Source organism: Danio rerio, chromosome 1 (genome assembly GCF_052040795.2).
Source record: "Danio rerio strain M-AB ecotype USA chromosome 1, GRCz13ab, whole genome shotgun sequence".
Classification (NCBI taxonomy): Eukaryota; Metazoa; Chordata; class Actinopteri; order Cypriniformes; family Danionidae; genus Danio; species Danio rerio.
The window spans coordinates 44,869,002-44,887,500 of NC_141021.1; the positions used below are offsets into that span (position 1 = coordinate 44,869,002).

At 33.8% G+C, this 18,499-nt stretch overlaps 1 protein-coding gene across 4 annotated transcripts in view; it reads left to right on the plus strand.

Moving 5' to 3' along the window:
- Nucleotides 1-18,499, plus strand: part of ctnna2 (catenin (cadherin-associated protein), alpha 2) — a 782,625-nt gene that overhangs the window by 112,484 nt on the left and 651,642 nt on the right. For all 4 annotated transcript variants that reach the window (XR_015475854.1, XM_087236212.1, NM_001159372.1 and 1 more), the window contains 1 exon segment: nt 13,790-13,985. Coding sequence is in view for 3 of the 4 variants with exons in the window: in XM_087236212.1 (XP_087092338.1) it covers nt 13,790-13,985 (196 nt within the window). In the remaining variant the exon portion in view is untranslated.

The following is an 18,499-nucleotide window of genomic DNA, read 5'->3' on the forward strand; positions in this document are numbered from 1 at the left end:
GCAGAAAATACAAATAAAATTAAGTATATATAGTTGAAGTCAGAATTATTAGCCCCCCCCTGAATTTTAGCCCGCCTGTTTATTTTTTCCCTAATTTCTGTTCAACGTTGAGAAGATTTTTTTCAACACATTTCTAAACATAATAAAGTTAAAGTTTTCATAACTCATTTCTAATATCTGATTTATTTTATCTTTGCTACGATGACAGTAATTAATAATATTTCATTAGATATTTTTTCATTTTTCACTTCTATACAGCTTAAAGTGACATTTAAAGACTTAACTAGATTAATTACGTTATTTAGGCAGGATAGGGTATTTAGGCAAGTTATTGTATAATGATGTATTGTTCTGTAGACTATCAAAAAAAGTATAGCTAAAACTGGCTAACAATTTTAACCTTAAAATAGTTTTAAAAAATTAAAACTGCTTTTATTCTAGCCCAAATAAAACAAATAAGACTTTCTCTAGAAGAAAAAATATTATCAGACATACTGTGAAAGTGTCCTTGCTCTGTTAAACATCATGTGGGAATTATTAAAAAAAGAAAAATAATTCAAAGGGGGGGTTAATTATTCTGACTTCAACTGTACGTAAACACTATACTAAATGTTAATTTCAAATAATAAATTAATCAATACAAATTAAAATTAAATAGAAAATGTATAAATTAAAGTAAATAAAAATATAATATTTGTAGGGCATTACTTAATATGGTCAACATAATCAATACAAGAGTGCCATGTTTTATAGAATTGTTTTCTCGATCAATCTATTTTATTTTTGTTTGCTGTATTTTTTGGGTTGCTTGCCACAGCATTTGGTTTGAGTGTCGCCTGGAAAACATACGGCGGATAAACACTCTCCATTACCATTTCATCCTTCTCTCCTATCCTGTTATTTTCGTCTTTCACTTCAACTATTCAGTGAGGTTTGGTGCATTTCAAGAAAATGGACTGACACTGAAAAATATTATACTTTAGTCGTCATGCATCACTATTGAGAGTGTCTCACTGGCACCGGCGCTTTCTTGGCATCAGTGGTGGAGTGGCTGTGTCGCTTCATTTGTCATTTTAGGCTGAGGGTTTCAATTAGATTTTCCAACTTCCCTTCTTTTAGCCCCCCCATGCAGGATTACTGCCCCCCTCTGTGCGTTTCTGACACGGTGAAAGGATTGTGGGCTGGCTGGTGGATACAGAGCTTTCTTTCTAAGTTCCTTCACAGGGGGAACTCGCACTTTTGTCTGTTAGACGGTGTCTTTTCTTCCACTTGACATCCTCTGCTGTTAGCAACCGTGATCGTTTTGGCATGGCCACCTGAAACACAGTCGAAGGAATCTTCATGGGGAAATAATGAGCTTTCCCACGCCACTTCCAGCCAAATCATCCATCATGGGGAACCTGTCTGTAGAATAGAATTTAAAAAATAATAAAAATGATTGGAGGAAATGTTATATATGTATACAGTTATTCCCTTCATGGCTGTGAAAACGTCCTGCAAGCATGAAGAGAATTGTTGGGGAGAATCACGTCGGTTTTAGCAAATATATAAGTATATGTTTGTAACCTAGCCTTTAATAAATAATAATTATTGATAAAGCAAGTTATACTGCAAACCGGTTGAGGTGCTCCATCGGCTCGATAACCTTTATATTATTTTGTAATGTGTGCTGTGCCACGGTTTTCATATCTTGTAATGTGCGCACGTTTAAGATTTGTGGTAATAACATCATCATGATGATCAAAGAAATCGGAACATTCTTTTCACCCCAACACAATTTAATAGGGCACTATAAAGGCTAAACAGCTTATTTGTTATATTTGATTAATTTTTGCAGTCTAGGGCTATGCTTCTCACCATGTATAGTATCTTTTCTAAAACATGTATATTTATACATGTAATTATAATCCCGACTCAACATTGCAGATCCTGCGATGTGACTATTGCAGATTTGCACATTGTGTTATCGATGCTGAACCAATGCACTGTGCAGCCCCAGTAGCTATTGAAAAAAATGAGACCACTTGAAAATGCTCTTGAAAATGTGCTTGATTTTTGGTATGTCTTTGAGTAATGTTAATTTTTGTTTCATTCTATAATGGTCTAATAACATTTCTTCCTAAATTCAAATAATACAATACAATACATTACAATACAACCATTTATGGTACCGTTCATATTAATTTCTTTACTTTTATGAAGTAAAAAAAAACTAAAAAACATTTGTATTGTTTTTATTAAAAATATATATAAAAAAAAATCAAACATTTACAATTACTGCAAAGAAAAATAGCATTAAGCCAATTTTAAGCCCTTAATAAGCCCTTTAAGCCTTAAGCCCTTCATAATTCCCAAGCTTAATTCTTATATTTGCTTAATTTTTGCAGCCTAGGGCTATGCTTCTCACCATGTATAGAATCTTTTTTTAAAACATACCGTAGTGTAAAAACATGTTTATTACTAAAACAAAAACGAAAACAAACATAATTATATTTTAATTGATCACATTACATAAGGTACAGTTTACATACAGTACTGTCCTATTGTGAAATGCAAAGCTGAAAATCTATGGTTAAAAATCTTTGGAAAATCTATGGCCAAAAGCTGCAAGTGCACGTAGGTACCTCCGCAGCGGCGTTAACAATGGAGGCAGACCGACCGTTTTGAAGTGGTGACTTCTGTATACAGTAGCTATTAGAGCTGCAAAGTATTGGAAAAATAATGTGATGTTTTGTTTTCCTGTGATAATAACTTGACTTCTAGTTGAACATTTAGAAAAGTGGCAGAAGGTAGATTTTTTCAGATGGATCATCTGTTGAACTGCATGCCAATCATCAAAAATACTGCAGAAGACCTATTGGAACCTGCATAAGCCCAAGATTGGGTTAATCAGTCCAGTTTGGTGAAGGAAAAATCATGGTTTGGGGTTAGTTTCAGGATTGGCCAGCCCAGTCACCAGCGATGAACATTATTGAGCATGTCTGGGGTAAGATTGAGGAGGCATAGAAGATGAATCCAAAGAATCTTGATAAACTCTGGAAGTCCTGCAAGAAAACTTTCTTTGCCATTCCAGATGACTTTGTTAGTAAGTTATTTGAGTCATTGCAGAGATGTGTGGATGCAGTCATCCAAGCTCATGGGAATCATACACAATATTAATTCTTTTTCCAATGCACCATGACTTTCTATTCTATACTGTACATTATTTCAGTTATGTGACAAGACTTTTGTCTAAGTAAAGTCAGACCTTACTGTCCTAATGAAATACAAAAAAATTAAAATAAATCAAGGCATGATCATATTTTATTTTGGTAAAATAAGCATAATCTAGAGGCATTTTCCTTTCATATTAGCCACTTCTGATGCCAAATGATTAACTAGAAGTCAAGTTATTATTTGTTGTTCCTAAAACTTGGATAGGATAATTAAATTAGGAAATGTAAAATAACACTGTTTAGTCTTCTTTCTATAAATAAATAAACACATTTAATTTTTGTTAAAGTGGGGAACTTTATTATTGTTTAAGCCTAAATGGTTTAAATTGAAATCTTACTGTCGCAGGCCTTAAAAACACATACAAATGAAAGTAATTTACACTATTGGATTAAAGCTGCAATGACTCCATAAATCACATGTTCTGAACTGTTTCCTGATTGATTATAATCCCGATCATTGTGATATCAATGCTGAAACAATGCATAGTGCAGCCTCAGTAGCTATTGAAAGAAATGAGACCACTTGAAAATGCTCTTGAAAATGTACTTGATTTTTTGGTATGTCTTTGAGTAATGTTAATATTTGTTTTATTCTATAAAGGTCTGAAAACATTTCTTCCTAAATTCAAATAATACAATACAATACATTACATTACAATACAGTCATTTAGGGTACCATCCATATATTAATTTCTTTATTTTATGAAGTAAAAAAAAACACACACACATACATTTGTATTGTGTCATGTGGGCACCTGTTTTATTTTGGAAAGTTTTAGTCTCATTTTATTCCAAATGTTTTAGTAATAATGCATATCGTTAAAAAGTAGAAAAGGACCCAAAAAAAAAAAAAAAAAAAGTCAAACACTGACAATTTCTTCAAAGAAATATAGCATTAAGTCAATATTTGTAGACTTGTTCACCCTTTTTTTGGTCACTTCATAATTCCTAAACTTTTTCCTGACTTTTGCCATATCAGCTGTGCAGTATATTGGAGCAGTGCTACTTTTCTTTTCACCTGGACCTTTTGTTGATGGTTTTGACAGGACTGTGGGGGCGTCTCCATGGAAACCCAGTCTGTGTCTGCTGGCAAAAACCCCTAGCAGTGGAGAACGTGTCTCCAATTAGACCAGAGAGTTGTCAGGTGGACTTGGAAAACTTTGCATGAGCTGCAGTTGTGGTAACATTCGGATCAATATGTGAATCTGTCTGCCCGACTCTTAAATATATCCTGTGTTAAAATTGGGTAATATTCACCCAGAGGTGTACAGTCTTATTCAGTCGTCTGTGGAAGAAGTCAAAATTGTTAGTTTACTTTATTTTCAATTTGAGTGAAGTCTGGTTGTATTATTGTTCTTATTCATTGATTCCAATGACATTGGTGAACGTTACAATTATGGGGTGGATTTGAAATTTAAAACTATGGCGGCATCTGAAACCGCTCTCTATCCACTAGACATGGGAGAAAATATTGATACAGCATAGTATGATGATCATTTCAATACTATATTCAGGGCTTGACATTAACTTTTTTAATTACCAGTCACCGTGGCTAGTAGATTTCCAACACCCCTCAGCATTTTTACTAGCCACAATTTTCTTGTTGGGAAAATATATTTTATATGCATAAATATAACTTTGATGTGCTAAAATTACTTGATTTAAATTTTGCGTTAGGTCCGTGTCCGTTTAGCTTTTTTTGTGATGTGTTAGAGCTTTCTCAATGAGCATGAGCAAATGGGTCATGGTTTTCATAGTGTCGTATTACAATAAAATTTTATTTCATGTGACTTTTCAAGGCTCAAAATTAAGGATTTACCAAATTTATCTCTGACCACACCAAAAATAAATAATTATTCTTTAGCCCCAAATTTTAAATGTCGAAACAAGCAAAATATAGCTGTATACTACACTTTTTATTCTTATTTTTATTCTTATTTTATTCTTACTTATTTATTTTATTATTATTTATTTTAGTCCTAAACAAGATATTTACATTTAAAAAATAATTATTGTCATGTATCCAAAGCATGCACAGTAATCTGTCCTGGCTGAAGTTCCCAGATCACCAGTTAACTACACATTAATAGGAGCCTTGTATTAGCCTTTTTAATTGAATAAATTAGCATTTTGGAGCTTTGGTGTTGCAGCCTTTTTGAATATATAAATTTTAACAATACACAAAATTCCTTCTCAATTTGAATCCACTTCTAGTTTACAATAATTGAAGTACCATTTCCTGAAGACCAACATCAGATGTCAAAAGATTGCTGGGAGAAAAAAAAGAAAGAAAAATAAATATGAATGTAATAGTCACACTCAAAACAGGAAGAAGAAAGTAGGAGCTAAAACTGGAACATAAAGTGTCCCATGTGTTGTCTTATCTTGTCTGGCACTTTCGTCAGTCCTCCTAATATTTTTTCTAGATCTGCAATGTGGAACTCGAGACTGCTATGTGCAGTTCCACCTATCTAATCACAGTGATGCCATCACAATGATAACATATTATATAGTAAGAATAAATTATACAGTTGAACAATTATTATTCCCCCTGTTTATTTTTTCCCTTAATTTCTGTTTAATGGAGAGCAGATTTTTTCAACACATTTTTTAAACATAATAGTTTTAATATCTCTGTTCTAATAACTGATTTATCTTTGCCATGTTGACAGTAAATAATATTTTACTAGATATTTTTCAAGACTTTTCTATACAACTTAAAGTGACTTTTAATGGCTTAACTAAGTTATTTGGTTAACTAGGCAGGTTAGGGTAATTAGGCAAGTTATTGTAAATTGATGGTTTGTAGACTTTTGGAAAAAAAAAAAAGACGTTTAAAGGGGCTAATAATCTTGACCTTGAAATGGCTTTTAAAACAAATAAGACTTACTCTAGAAGAAAAAAATATTATCAAACATACTGTGAAAATTTCCTTGCTCTGTTAAACAACATTTGGGAAATATTTTAAAAAGAAAAAAAAAAATCCTATATATATATTAGACTTCATCTCCATATGTTATATAGATCAAGGTGTTCGCACAGAAATTCAAACCTGACCGTCTTTATATTACTGTCATTTTTTACACTTTTGTTGTCGTAATGCTATTAAAATCATTCCCACTGTCATCGTGAAATGACTCTTGTGGGAGAGCTGTGGGGTTTTATTGTACTCACATTATTATAGAAGGGAGAATAGCCGATCTGGAGTTCATTTATACATGTTAGTGCTCCATTTGTTGTGCTGAGGCTGTTATTGACACTGACAGTTTTATTCAGGAGGAGGTGAGTGTCAGCTGGGATTGACCGTGGTCTTATGAGTGATACGAGTGTCAGGGAATTCCCTTTACAGGAGCGCTGAGCTCATCGACGCTCTTCCTGGATTGCTCTAGCATTTTTGTTTTTGATGTAGAAAAAGGATTCAGAGAGGAATAACAGCACTGACGTTGTTTGCTCACCCTTCTGTTGTTCCAAACAGCTGTAATCCCCACCCTTGTGGATTTATAATGCTCAAAATATTGAATTTTTTAAGAGTATTTGGACTGCTGTGGTCTATATGATTCAAGTAAATGAATTCTGGGGCTGTATATTATTATTATTATTTGCTTCAATTTTCATGTTTTAATGCGTAAATACTTAAAAATCATGAACTCTACAGTTTTTTTTATCTCAAACCATTGAACTTCATTGAAAACCATTTAAAAGTGGTCTAAATAATAATAATAATAATAATAATAATAATAATAATAATTATTATTATTATTATTATTATTATTATTATTGTTATTATTATTATTATTTACTTCATATAGTCATATGGGTTTTGTTGTTAATTTTGTTTTGTTTTTGTTTTTTTACTGAAAAAAAGTGCACACCAATTCACTCAAGGCCATTGCCATTCAGTATTGATAACATTTAATAGGCTTTAGAAATGTTTAATTACTTATAATTTAAACAAACTTGTTAATTCATTACAATAAAGGGAACTTTTTGCAATTTTTTTTATTGGTTTAATTCCCATAGCCTAGAATTTTATCTCCCATCCCCAGATTCAATGTGGAATTATGAACTCACCGGCCACTTTATTAGGTACACCTTACTAATACCAGTTTGGGCCCTCTTTTGCCCTCAGAACTGCCTTAATCCTTTGTGGCATAGATTCAACAAGGGACTAAAAATATTCCTCTGAGATTTTAGTCCATATTGACATAGCATCACGCAGTTGCTGCAGATTTGTCAGCTGCACATCCATGATGCAAATCTCCCATTCCACCACATCCCAAAGCTGCTCTATTGGATTGAGATCTGGTGATTGTGGAGGGCATTTGAGTACAGTGATCTCATTGTCATGTTCAAGAAAGCAGTCTGAGATGATTTGTGCTCAACAGCTTGTAGTGGGTTATTTGAATTACTGTTGCCTTTCGATCAGCTCAAACCTGGCATTAAAGTCTGGTCATTCTCTTCTGACCTCTGGCATCAACAAGGCATTTGTGCCAACAGAACTGCGGCTCACTGGATATTTTCTCTTTTTTTCAGACCATTTTCCGTAAACCCTAGATATAGTTGTGCATGAAAATCCCAGTAGATCAGCAGTTTCTGAAATACTCAGACCAGCTGGCCTGGCACCAAAAACTATGCCACGTTTAGTCACTTAAATCTGATTAGAAATTTGTGTTAATGAGCAGTTGAACAAGTGTACCTAATAAAGTGGCCAGTGATTGTTTATAACTATCTTATAGATACTGTTGAACACAAAAGCAGATATTTTTAAGAATGCTGAAAACCTGTAACCGTTGACATCCATAGTACAAAACAATACTATGGAAGAAAAGGATTACAGGTGTCTGTCTTTCTTCAAAACATTGCCTTTCATATTTAACAGAATAAAGAAAGTACAGTGAAGGGTGAGTGAAATTATGACAGCTTTTTTGTGCATGTGTGAACTATCCTTTTGATAAATGGCATTTTGAAAAAATATTCACAGATGTTTATTTATTAATTTTATTTGTCCTATTGTTTTAATTTTTTTCATAATTTCAACATTTTTCTGCAGCAATATATTTCAATACTGTGATGTAACTCATTCCTTATATTACTGTCACAGTTTCTCAGCTGCATCATTGATGTTTTCTTCACACTGGAGTATTGCCAGGGTTTATTTTGTGATAATAACCATCTTGACTGTGCATTTATCTGTAATGCATCATCTGAACTTCCTGAACCCTGTTTAGTAGAGAGTGTTAGAGTGAATACCATTTCACCAGTTCCTGTAATAAAGCTTAATGCAACGTTTGCTGCATGTATTAACGGCAATGCCTTATGTAAGCTTTGCCTTGCTAAGCCATTTCAATCTTTTGTTCGAGATTAATGTTTTATCATTATCATTAACCTCATCTAAGCTTAATTTACCTAACACCATTTACTTACTGTGTTTCCCTAATCTAGTGTTACTCTGCTTTGTGAATAACTGTGAAGAATGTTCAGGCAGAGGGCATCTTGGGTTTTATCAGCTGTGTAGGCTGAGTTTGGACAGAAGACGCAAGTTAGTCCTTTGTAGTGCTATGGTAATTGTTTAGGTGTGGGTGTCCTTGAAAATACATTACATTACCCTGGGAGAACAGTCCCAGCAGAGCTCTGCAGCAGAACGTGAAAACCTGCTCTGTTTTATAGGCCCTTTGAGAGCTTACAGCTTGACTGTTGAATGAGTCACTATACATCACATTAAATGTTTCTCAACAACACAGGCTTTATTAGGAATCTGCAGATCTAATCATATAAACAAATGTGGCAAATTGGCAGACATCTCTGCAATGCAAGTGATATCTGCTGTCAAAGCAACACGAAATTTTGTGTTCAAATGCCTTCACTTAAAAACAAAAAAAAAATCTTACAAGTTAGCTTATTTTAAGGAAAGAAAATACATAATTTTGACTTATTTTTGAAAACAAAACAAAATATTTTTACTTGTCTAGAAAATGCTTTTTAATTTCATTCATTCATTCATTTTCTTTTTCGGCTTAGTCCCTTAATAATCCGGGGTTGCCACAGTGGAATGAACCACCAACTTATGCAGCATGTTTTTATGCAGCGGATGCCCTTCTCGTCGCAACCCATCTCTGGGAAATGCTTCTTAATTTAAGAGCTTTAGTTTTTGCCAAAATTTTTACTGGCCAAACCAAAAAAAAAAAAGGAAAATAAGTTAATTGATAATTCTTAGCCACATACTTTAAATAATGTGTCAAAAGCCAAACATAATTGTAATAAATACACTTTTTATTCAGCATAACCTGTCTTATAATACAGCTGACAATTGAAAAAATGACAATTGTGATATAATTAAATTTTATATATATATATATATATATATATATATATATATATATATATATATATATATATATATATATATATATATATATATATATATATAAGGGATGTAACGGTATCAAAATTTCATGGTACGGTAATACCTCGGTATGAATGTCACGGTACGGTATTTATTGAATCATTTACAGGAAAAACAAAACTTATGAAAATACTCCAAAAAAGTGCCAAAAGTGTCAATGACATACAAATTAGTCATCTATCTGTAAGCTTTGAAACAGGAACTTCAATTTTAATAACAAAAAATTATTAAACCATGTAAAAAAATAAAGTTTCAATTTAGTATTGTTGAAAACTCATCTCATTCAACATTTAATCACTCACTCACTTAGATAGAGATGGGTTTTAAGGAAAATTATCATATAACTATAATCTGGTAAAAGCTGGTATCTCTGGGTATTTACAATGTCCCCTGCAACAGAAAAAAAACCCCTCTCATTTGGGACTGAGGTTTCTGGGACAGAGATATGACTTGGCCCATGTTGACAGCAGTGGGTAACGTTGTGCATTGTCTTTCCCCCACTTGAGAGGACAAGCCATGAGTGAGATAGAGGTCTCTTTGTGGTACAAGTCAATGTCTGCATCAATCTGAACAGTGTGCTGTGTTTCTGCAGACCCTATGACTGTTATTAGTCGTATTCCCCAACTTGCAGGCACGTGCACACATAGGGCTCAACCTGTGCAGTGCACATGCCCTTTGTAGTCTTGGATAGAAAGTGCCCTTCCAAAATGATCAAAAGTGCCCCCCTGACGCGACACACCCTCCGTCCCGCCCTTCAGTAGGCGCACAACAACACCGCTCTTGAGTATGCGCGCTCAACCCCCCCTTGGCGCTTTACAGTACGCGCGCGACAACACAGCTGATCAGAACGCGCTCGACAACACCGCTATTCAGTACGCGCGCGGCGACAACACCCGCTTTAGGTTTGATCATTTCCAGCTCTTTTTCATCTCCGCTACTAGCAGCACACTCCATTTCCACATTACTGGATCTGTAGGGACAACAGACCGCAAAGGATGATGGCCACGCCTGGTCTGATGGGAATTGTAGTTTCCGCTACCTCCCGTTCGCTTCATTCGCCTGGGCAAATTTTCTCAGAAGACCTATAGTTTTACCGAGTCATGCGACTACGGTAATATCAAAAAAAATTTCTATTGCGGTATGACGGTATTTACAATACCGTTACATCCCTAATATATATATATATATATATATATATATATATATATATATATATATATATATATATACACAGTTGAAGTCAGAATTATTAGCCCCCTTTTTATTTTTCTTTTCTTTTTTTAAATATTTCCTAAATGATGTTTAACAGATTCAGGAAATTTTCACAGTATGTCTGATAATATTTTTTGTTCTAGAAAAAGTCTTATTTGTTGTATTTCGACTAGAATAAAAGCAGTTCTTAATTAAAAAAAAAAAAAAAAAACATTCAATAAAATATTTTTTTTCAATAGTCTACATAACAAACCATCAATTTACATGACCTTGCCTAATTTCCCAACCTGCCTAGTTAACCTAGTTAAGCCTTTAAATGTCACTTTAAGCTGTTTAAAAGTGTCTTGAAAAATATCTAGTCAAATATTATTTACATTCATCATGGCAAAGATAAAATAAATCAGTTATTAGAAATGAGTTATTAAAACTATTATGTTGAGAAATGTGTTGTAAAAATTTGCTCTCCAATAAACAGAAATTGGGGAAAAAAATAAACAGGGGGGCTAATAATTCTGACTTCAACTGTATATGGGTGCTCAAGGGTTCATAGGAGTCTGCCCAACCAGTCCACATGTGTTTTGTGGACATGGAGAAGTTATTCGATCGTGTCCCTTGTGGCATTCTGTGGATAATGCTCTGGTAGTATGGGGTCAGAGGCGCTCTGTTAAGGGCAGTCTCGCTCCTGTATGAACAGAGTAGGAGTTTAGTTTGCATTGCCGGCAATAAGTCAAACTTGTTTTCAGTGCATGTTGCACTCCAGCAGGGCTGCCCTCTGTCGCCAATTCTGTTCATAATTTTTATGGAAATAATTTCTTGAGGTAAAGGCAGTCCGGTTCGAGGACCAAAGGATCTTATCTCTGTTATTCAGAGACGATGTTGTTTTGTTGGCTTCATTGAACATGGACCTGCAGCATGCTCTGGAGTGGTTTGCTGCTGAGTGTGACGCAGCTGGAATGAGAATTAGCACCTCTAAGTTTGAGGTCATGGTGCTCCAGCGGAAAAAGGTGGTTTGCCATCTCCAGGTTGAAGGAAAGTCCTTACCCCAGGTGGAGGAGTTCAAGTATCTTGGGGTTTTGTTTATGAGAGAGGGAAGTTAGGTACCGGCGGATTGGTGCAGCGGCAGCAGTAATGCCGTCAATGTACTGGTCCGTTGTGGTAAAGAAGAAGCTGAAAGGCAAAGCTCCCGAATAATTGGTCAACCTACGTTCCTATTCTCACTCTCTATGGTCATGATACAAGCAGCTGAAATGAGTTTCCTTTGCAGGGTGGCAGGGCGCACCCTTATACATAAGGTCAGGAACTCTGTAACCCAGTAGAGTAGAGCTGCTGCTGCTCCACATCGAGAGAAGTCAGCTGAGGTGGCTCGAGCATCTGTTTCGGATGCCTCAAGGAAACCTATTTAGGGAGGTGTTCGAGGCATGTCCCACCGGGAAAAGGCATCGGGGAAGATCCAGGACAAGCTGGAGGGATTATGTGTCTCAACTGGCTTGGGAACACCTCGGGATGTTCCTGGAGGAAGTGTCTGATGAGAGAGAAGTCTGGGGTTCTCCTCTAAGACTGCTGCCCCTGTGACCCGGTCCTATATATAAATGAATGCGCAAAACAAGGGGTAGGGGATAGGGGTTGATGTTGGTGATTTGTTGATTGAAATTCCATTACAATGGACCACTATTGGACAATGTTTCCGCAATGTACTTGATCAGTGCTGTTGAGAATGATTTCTCCGACTTATTTAGCTTAAACTATTTTAAATGACAAATAACACCTTTTAGATCACCTGATCTCACAGCGCTGTTTGGTGATTGCGTGTTTGTGACTGGTCCATTTAGTAAACACTCACTTTAAATTGTGCTGTATGTATATTTTCTTTTGTGTTGAATTATCCATTGTTTATATATGCACACATACATACAATATAAACATTTATTCAACTACTTAAATAAATAATTGAAATACTCTGTATATATGTTATTCATTTTTCCTTCAGCTTAATCCCTTTATTTAACCCATGTTTAACACAAAGAATGCCCTTCCAGCTGCAACCCAGTACTGAAAAAATATCTAACTATTCAGAAATGTATATTTGATGCTTTGAATTGTGACAATAACTTGTTTTCATGTTTTGTTTTGTTTTTTTGTAATTCTGTTTTTTTTTTCCGAAAATGAAAATATAAAATGTTTTACAATCAGATAGAAAAATACTTTTAACAGATATTACCCCATATATATTCCCCATCCCTCCACCCCATTATACGCACATCAGGAAACACAAAATAACTGTAGTTTAAACCAGGCTGTTAGATAATATACATTAAGTTTGACATCCGTAGCATCAGAGGAGGGTTAAGTGTCCAAGATTTCTCTGACGTTGCATATATAGATTTTCCATACCAAAAGAATGTCCACTTTGGCATGGTTGATCCATGCTGATGACAGTTCCAGATATAGTATTTCCAATAGTAAATGTAGCCAGTGTTTAATTGAGAGATCATGAGGAGGTTTCCACCTTTGTATCAACATTTTCTTTGTTGCAGTTAAAGCAGCTAACCAAAATTTACGGACATTTGCTTTTAAGGGAAATTGAGAGTTATCATTCAATAGTAACAAGATAACTTGTGTTTTTAATAAGGATGTTTTGAGGAGGTTCACACAGGGCACATTCTTTCGGTTGACTGCATTATTTAATTGTAGATGGATGTCTTTGACTGTTGTGAGCGGCGGTCCCTTACCTGTTCATCATTCTGAAAGGAACAAACAAATCCAGCAGCTTCTTTCTGACCCACTGGTTCAGAAATAAACAACCTTAGACTTAATCATCTTTGTGTGCATCTCACTTTTTATTAGATGTGGCATTCAAACTAACGTTGCCAGATTCTACTTCATGCAGCTCTGTCAAAATGTGAACTAAAGTAGCCTTTGTACACAACAATCTTCATAGTTTGACTCTTTTTGTCCACAGGTGACCACCCTGGTCAACACCAGCAACAAAGGCCCGTCCAGTAAGAAAAAGGGTCGCTCTAAGAAGGCTCATGTTTTGGCTGTGTCCGTGGAACAGGCAACCCAGAACTTTCTGGAAAAGGGTGAGCAGATTGCTAAGGACAGCCAGGACCTGAAAGAGGAGCTCATCGCAGCTGTAGAGGACGTCCGCAAGCAAGGTGAGCAGCCTGTTATTACCCTCAGGAACATCTCCAAAACAAAACCTGCTGCTTACTTGTTCTGGCGTCCCAAACATGTATATTAATGCGGTAAATGATTTATAACTCAGAGGAGGGTTTGACATCATGGATAAAGTTTTGTGTACAGGCCTGATTATTAGATGTGTTTGGTTACTTAAGAGAGAAGGAAAGACTTTGAGCAATGCTTGTCACATACATTTATTATTTACTTTTATGTTGTTGCAATGTATTTGTTCTAAAGCTGTGTTTTTATCACTGTTCTGTCAGATTTTATTTTGTTTTGTTTTATGTTTTGTTTTGGTTCATTTAGTTTTATGCCATGTCTCATCTCATGTTGTCTTGTTTTTTTTTTTTTTGTCTTGTTTCTGTTTGCATCATTTGGTTCGTTTTATAACTTTCATGTCATTTGTTTTTTGTTTTATTTTGTTTTATTTTGTTCTATTTTGTTTTGTTGTGTTGTGTTGTGTTTTGTTTTGTTTTGATCTGTGTTTTGTTCTAGGTTGTTATGATTTGGTTTAATTCATATCATTTTGTTTTGTTCCATATGATATGATTCGTTTTTTGTTTTGTGTCTTGTTTCGTTTAGCTTTATTTCCTTTTGCTTCATTTCTTGTTGTGTCTTGCTACAGTTGTTTTATTTTGCTTTGTTTCATTTCACTTCGTTTCATTTAATTTAGCTTTGTTTAATTAAATTTTGCTTTGTTTAATTAAATTTCGCTTCCTTTCACCTTTCAATTCGTTTTATGTCGTGTTTTGCTCCAGTTTGTTTTGTTCCAGTTCAGTTCATATAGTATTGTTTTGTTTCATATGATTCATTTCATATCATTTGTTTCATGTCATGTCGTGTCGTGTTGTGAGGTGTCGTGTTTTGTCTTGTCTTGTCTTGTCTTGTCTTGTCTTGTCTCGTCTTGTCATGTCTTGTTTTGTTCCAGTTTGTTTTGTTTTAGTTTGTTTTGTTTCGGTTCAATTCATATCATATCATTTTGTTTCATATGATATGATTAGTTTCATGTAATTTGTTTTGTTTTTTGTTTTGTTTTGTTTTGTTTTATATGATATGATTAATTTCATAAAATTTATTTCATTTTGTTCCATTTAATTTTTATTTCTTTTTGTTTCATTTAATTTTGTTTTGTTTTATGTTGGTTCATTTCATGTTTTGCTCCAGTTTGTTTTGTTTCATTTAACTTTTTTTCCTCTTCTCTTCTATCCTTTCCCTTCCCTTTCCCTTCATTTTGTTTTTTCTAATATCCTGCCGTGCCATATTTTGCTCCGGTTTGTTTTGTTTTGAGTCAATTCATATAGTATCCTTTTGTTTCATATAGTTAAACATAGAAAAGTTTTGTACAGTATAATGTTTTGTTTTGTTTTGTTTTGTTTTGTTTTGTTTTGTTTTGTTTTGTTTTGTTTTGTTTTGTTTTGTTTTGTTTTGTTTTGTTTTGTTTTGTTTTGTTTTGTGAGGATCTTCTTTCATGCTCATTTTAAAGTAAACTACATTAAATGCATACACCAAAAAGTAATTCCTTGTTCACATGACTTTTACATACTGTTATTTGTAAACCAGGATTTTTGTTACAAAATGAGCCTGCTTACTCATTCACTTTCAACAATATATTGTTTTAATTTTATGTGAATGCTAATGGCCATAAATTTTGAAGCTATGTATTGCTATATATTAATTGCTAGTATATATACACATTAAGGGAACAAAAAGCCCTTATCAAGGTGAATGCAACTGTGAGGGAACCAAAATAAATAATTTGATTGCATAAAACAATGTCTGCCTTGTTTGCTTGCAATGTCTTTGCTTGTAAACACAGTGCAGAATAAAATCCAAATTTCAATTATGAATGAGCAAACTGATTTGAACATAGACTTGAACAGCAACAAAGCTAAACAGTATCAGTCTCTGTTTACAATGTCGTTGTCATTAAAATCAGTAAGTACAACTCCCTTTCTCATGCCCCAGATATACACTACTGTCAAGTATTTCTTGTAGTGTCATGCGGAAACCAATGGCTTTATTTGACCCCTAAAGAGACACTAATGTGTCAGTTTGCTGAGTTTTACTGTATTTTGTTTGTGTTCTGCACTTTGCAGAAAGTTAGACCAAAGCTCTTTTTTGCTGTCTTCACCTATACGTCCTGTGTATTATTTACAGCTCTTATCTGGCAGTACATTGCATTCTTTCTGACCAACTTTTCTTTCATTCTTTTTCCTTTTTGATTGTTCCCATACACTGTGTCCCTTTCCAGCACTTGCATACTCAGTGGTCTGGACTGAAGTTTAGTGTCTGCTCAGCCAAATTACCTCTATGAAAATGGCAAACAGTTATTGATGGTGTTCCACTGAGCATTCATCATCCCATAAACACAGTCCAAGAGCAATTATGAGCTTGCGGAGAAGAGAAAAAGCCACTTTTAAACTGAAATATATTACCCATCATTGTTTTATAATAATAATATTTTTTGTGGTTTGTTTTGAAGACAATTTAATGAGGTAATGAACTTGGAATCTTCAATTTGTTTAGCTTGGTGGTGCATAATATCATGCTAGTGTATTATTAATGGATTTTTAGAAGTTCACTGTGTCTTTTTTACAGACTTTAAATGTAAAGTAAGTATTGAGGACAATTATGAAAAAGAACACCTAGGATATGAGTTTATTTAACAGCTTCAATGTAAAAAAGTCATGGGAAACCTGAAAATATTGGCAATTTATAAAATGGAGATTTCCAGCTTCTAAAAGTAATATTTATTCATATAATGGATCTGTATTTTTTGTTGTATCTTCTAAAATACAAAAAAGGTTTTTGGAAAGTAATGCTTTAAAAAAAAATTAAGTAATGCTTAAAAAAAAAAAACATGCTAAGTTGATCAAACGTATAAAAAGGCTTCTAGTCAGAAGTTAAATAATGTCTATTTAATGTCTTTTCTAAAAAAAAAAAAAAGGAAATAAAAACAAAACAACAATAAATAAATAAGAAAAAAATAAAATAAATAAATAAATAACATCTGACATTGATTTATTTGTGCTTGCTGAATGGCTGCACGAAAATGAAGAAAGAAAGAAAGAAAGAAAGAAAGAAAGAAAGAAAGAAAGACCATGTCAAATGCAGCCTTTTAATTGTAGTGCTTTATTTGTTTGTTTGTTTTCCATTTGCGGAGCCATTCTCAAATCTGAAGTCCTGACAAATAGAGCCTGATGGTCCCTGGTTCCTGGCTGTGTGTTAAAATACTCTGTGTGGACCATTAACAAGCTGACCTTTAGCGGGGATGAGGTTAATGAACACAGGTTGGACAAGAGTGGCTCACAACTGCCAGTGCTGTCCGTCTGTTACTCTGTGTGAAACAGGGAAAACAGAGACATTGGAAACCAGTCATATTGCTCTAATTGTCACTTGTGTTGCACAGTTCTGGTTTCTTTTAAATACTGAAAACAAATGAAACAACAAAAGACGGTTAAACTATTATCAGCCAATGATACGGTGCACCAAAGTAGCAGACACAGAAGATCTCTGTCTGTTTTGACACAATTAAAAACAACCAATGCCTTATGAAAGAAAGAAAGAAAGAAAGAAAGAAAGAAAGAAAGAAAGAAAGAAAAAAATAACTAAATAAGAAAGAAAAATATATACCTATTAAAGAAGTGCAAGTTTCATTCATTTATTCATTTTCTTGTCAGCTTAGTTCCTTTATTAATCCGGGGTCGTCACCGCGGAATGAACCACCAACTTATTTAGCAAGTTAAGCAGCGGATGGCCTTCCAGCTGCAACCCATCTCTGGGAAAAAGAGCAAATTTTTATTTATTTATTTATTTATTTATTTATTTATTTATTTATTTATTTATTTAGGATTATTTTATTTATTTAGGATTATTTTATTTATTTAGGATTATTTTATTTATTTGTTTGTTTGTTTGTTTGGATGTTTGCTTGTTTGTTTATTTGTTTGTTTGCTTTATGTATTTATTTGATGATTTATTTATTTGCTTATTTATATGTCTGGTTGTTTGTTTGCTTTATTTATTTATTTGCTAATTTTTTATCTTTCTGTTTGTTTGTTTGTTTTATTTATTTATTTGCGTATCTATTTATATGTCTGTTTATTTGTCTGTCTGTCTGTCTGTCTGTCTGTCTGTCTGTCTGTCTGTCTGTCTGTCTGTCTGTTTGTTTGTTGGTTTGTTTGCTTTATTTGCATTATTTATTTATTTACTTATTTATCTGTTTGTTTGTTTGTTTGTTTGTTTGTTTGTTTTATTTATTGGGATTCTTTGCTAAATGTAGTAGAACATGATTTAATTACACATTTAAAAGCCTTTTCTGCAATGTATGAACAACTTGACATGTATTTTCCTAGAATGAAAGTATTAATTCTAAAAAATAGATTATTTAAAATGTTTTGCTATTTATTTATTTATTTATTTATTTATTTATTTTATTGCCAAATAAACAAACATACAAACAAAACAGTATACAAATATCTTTGACTTT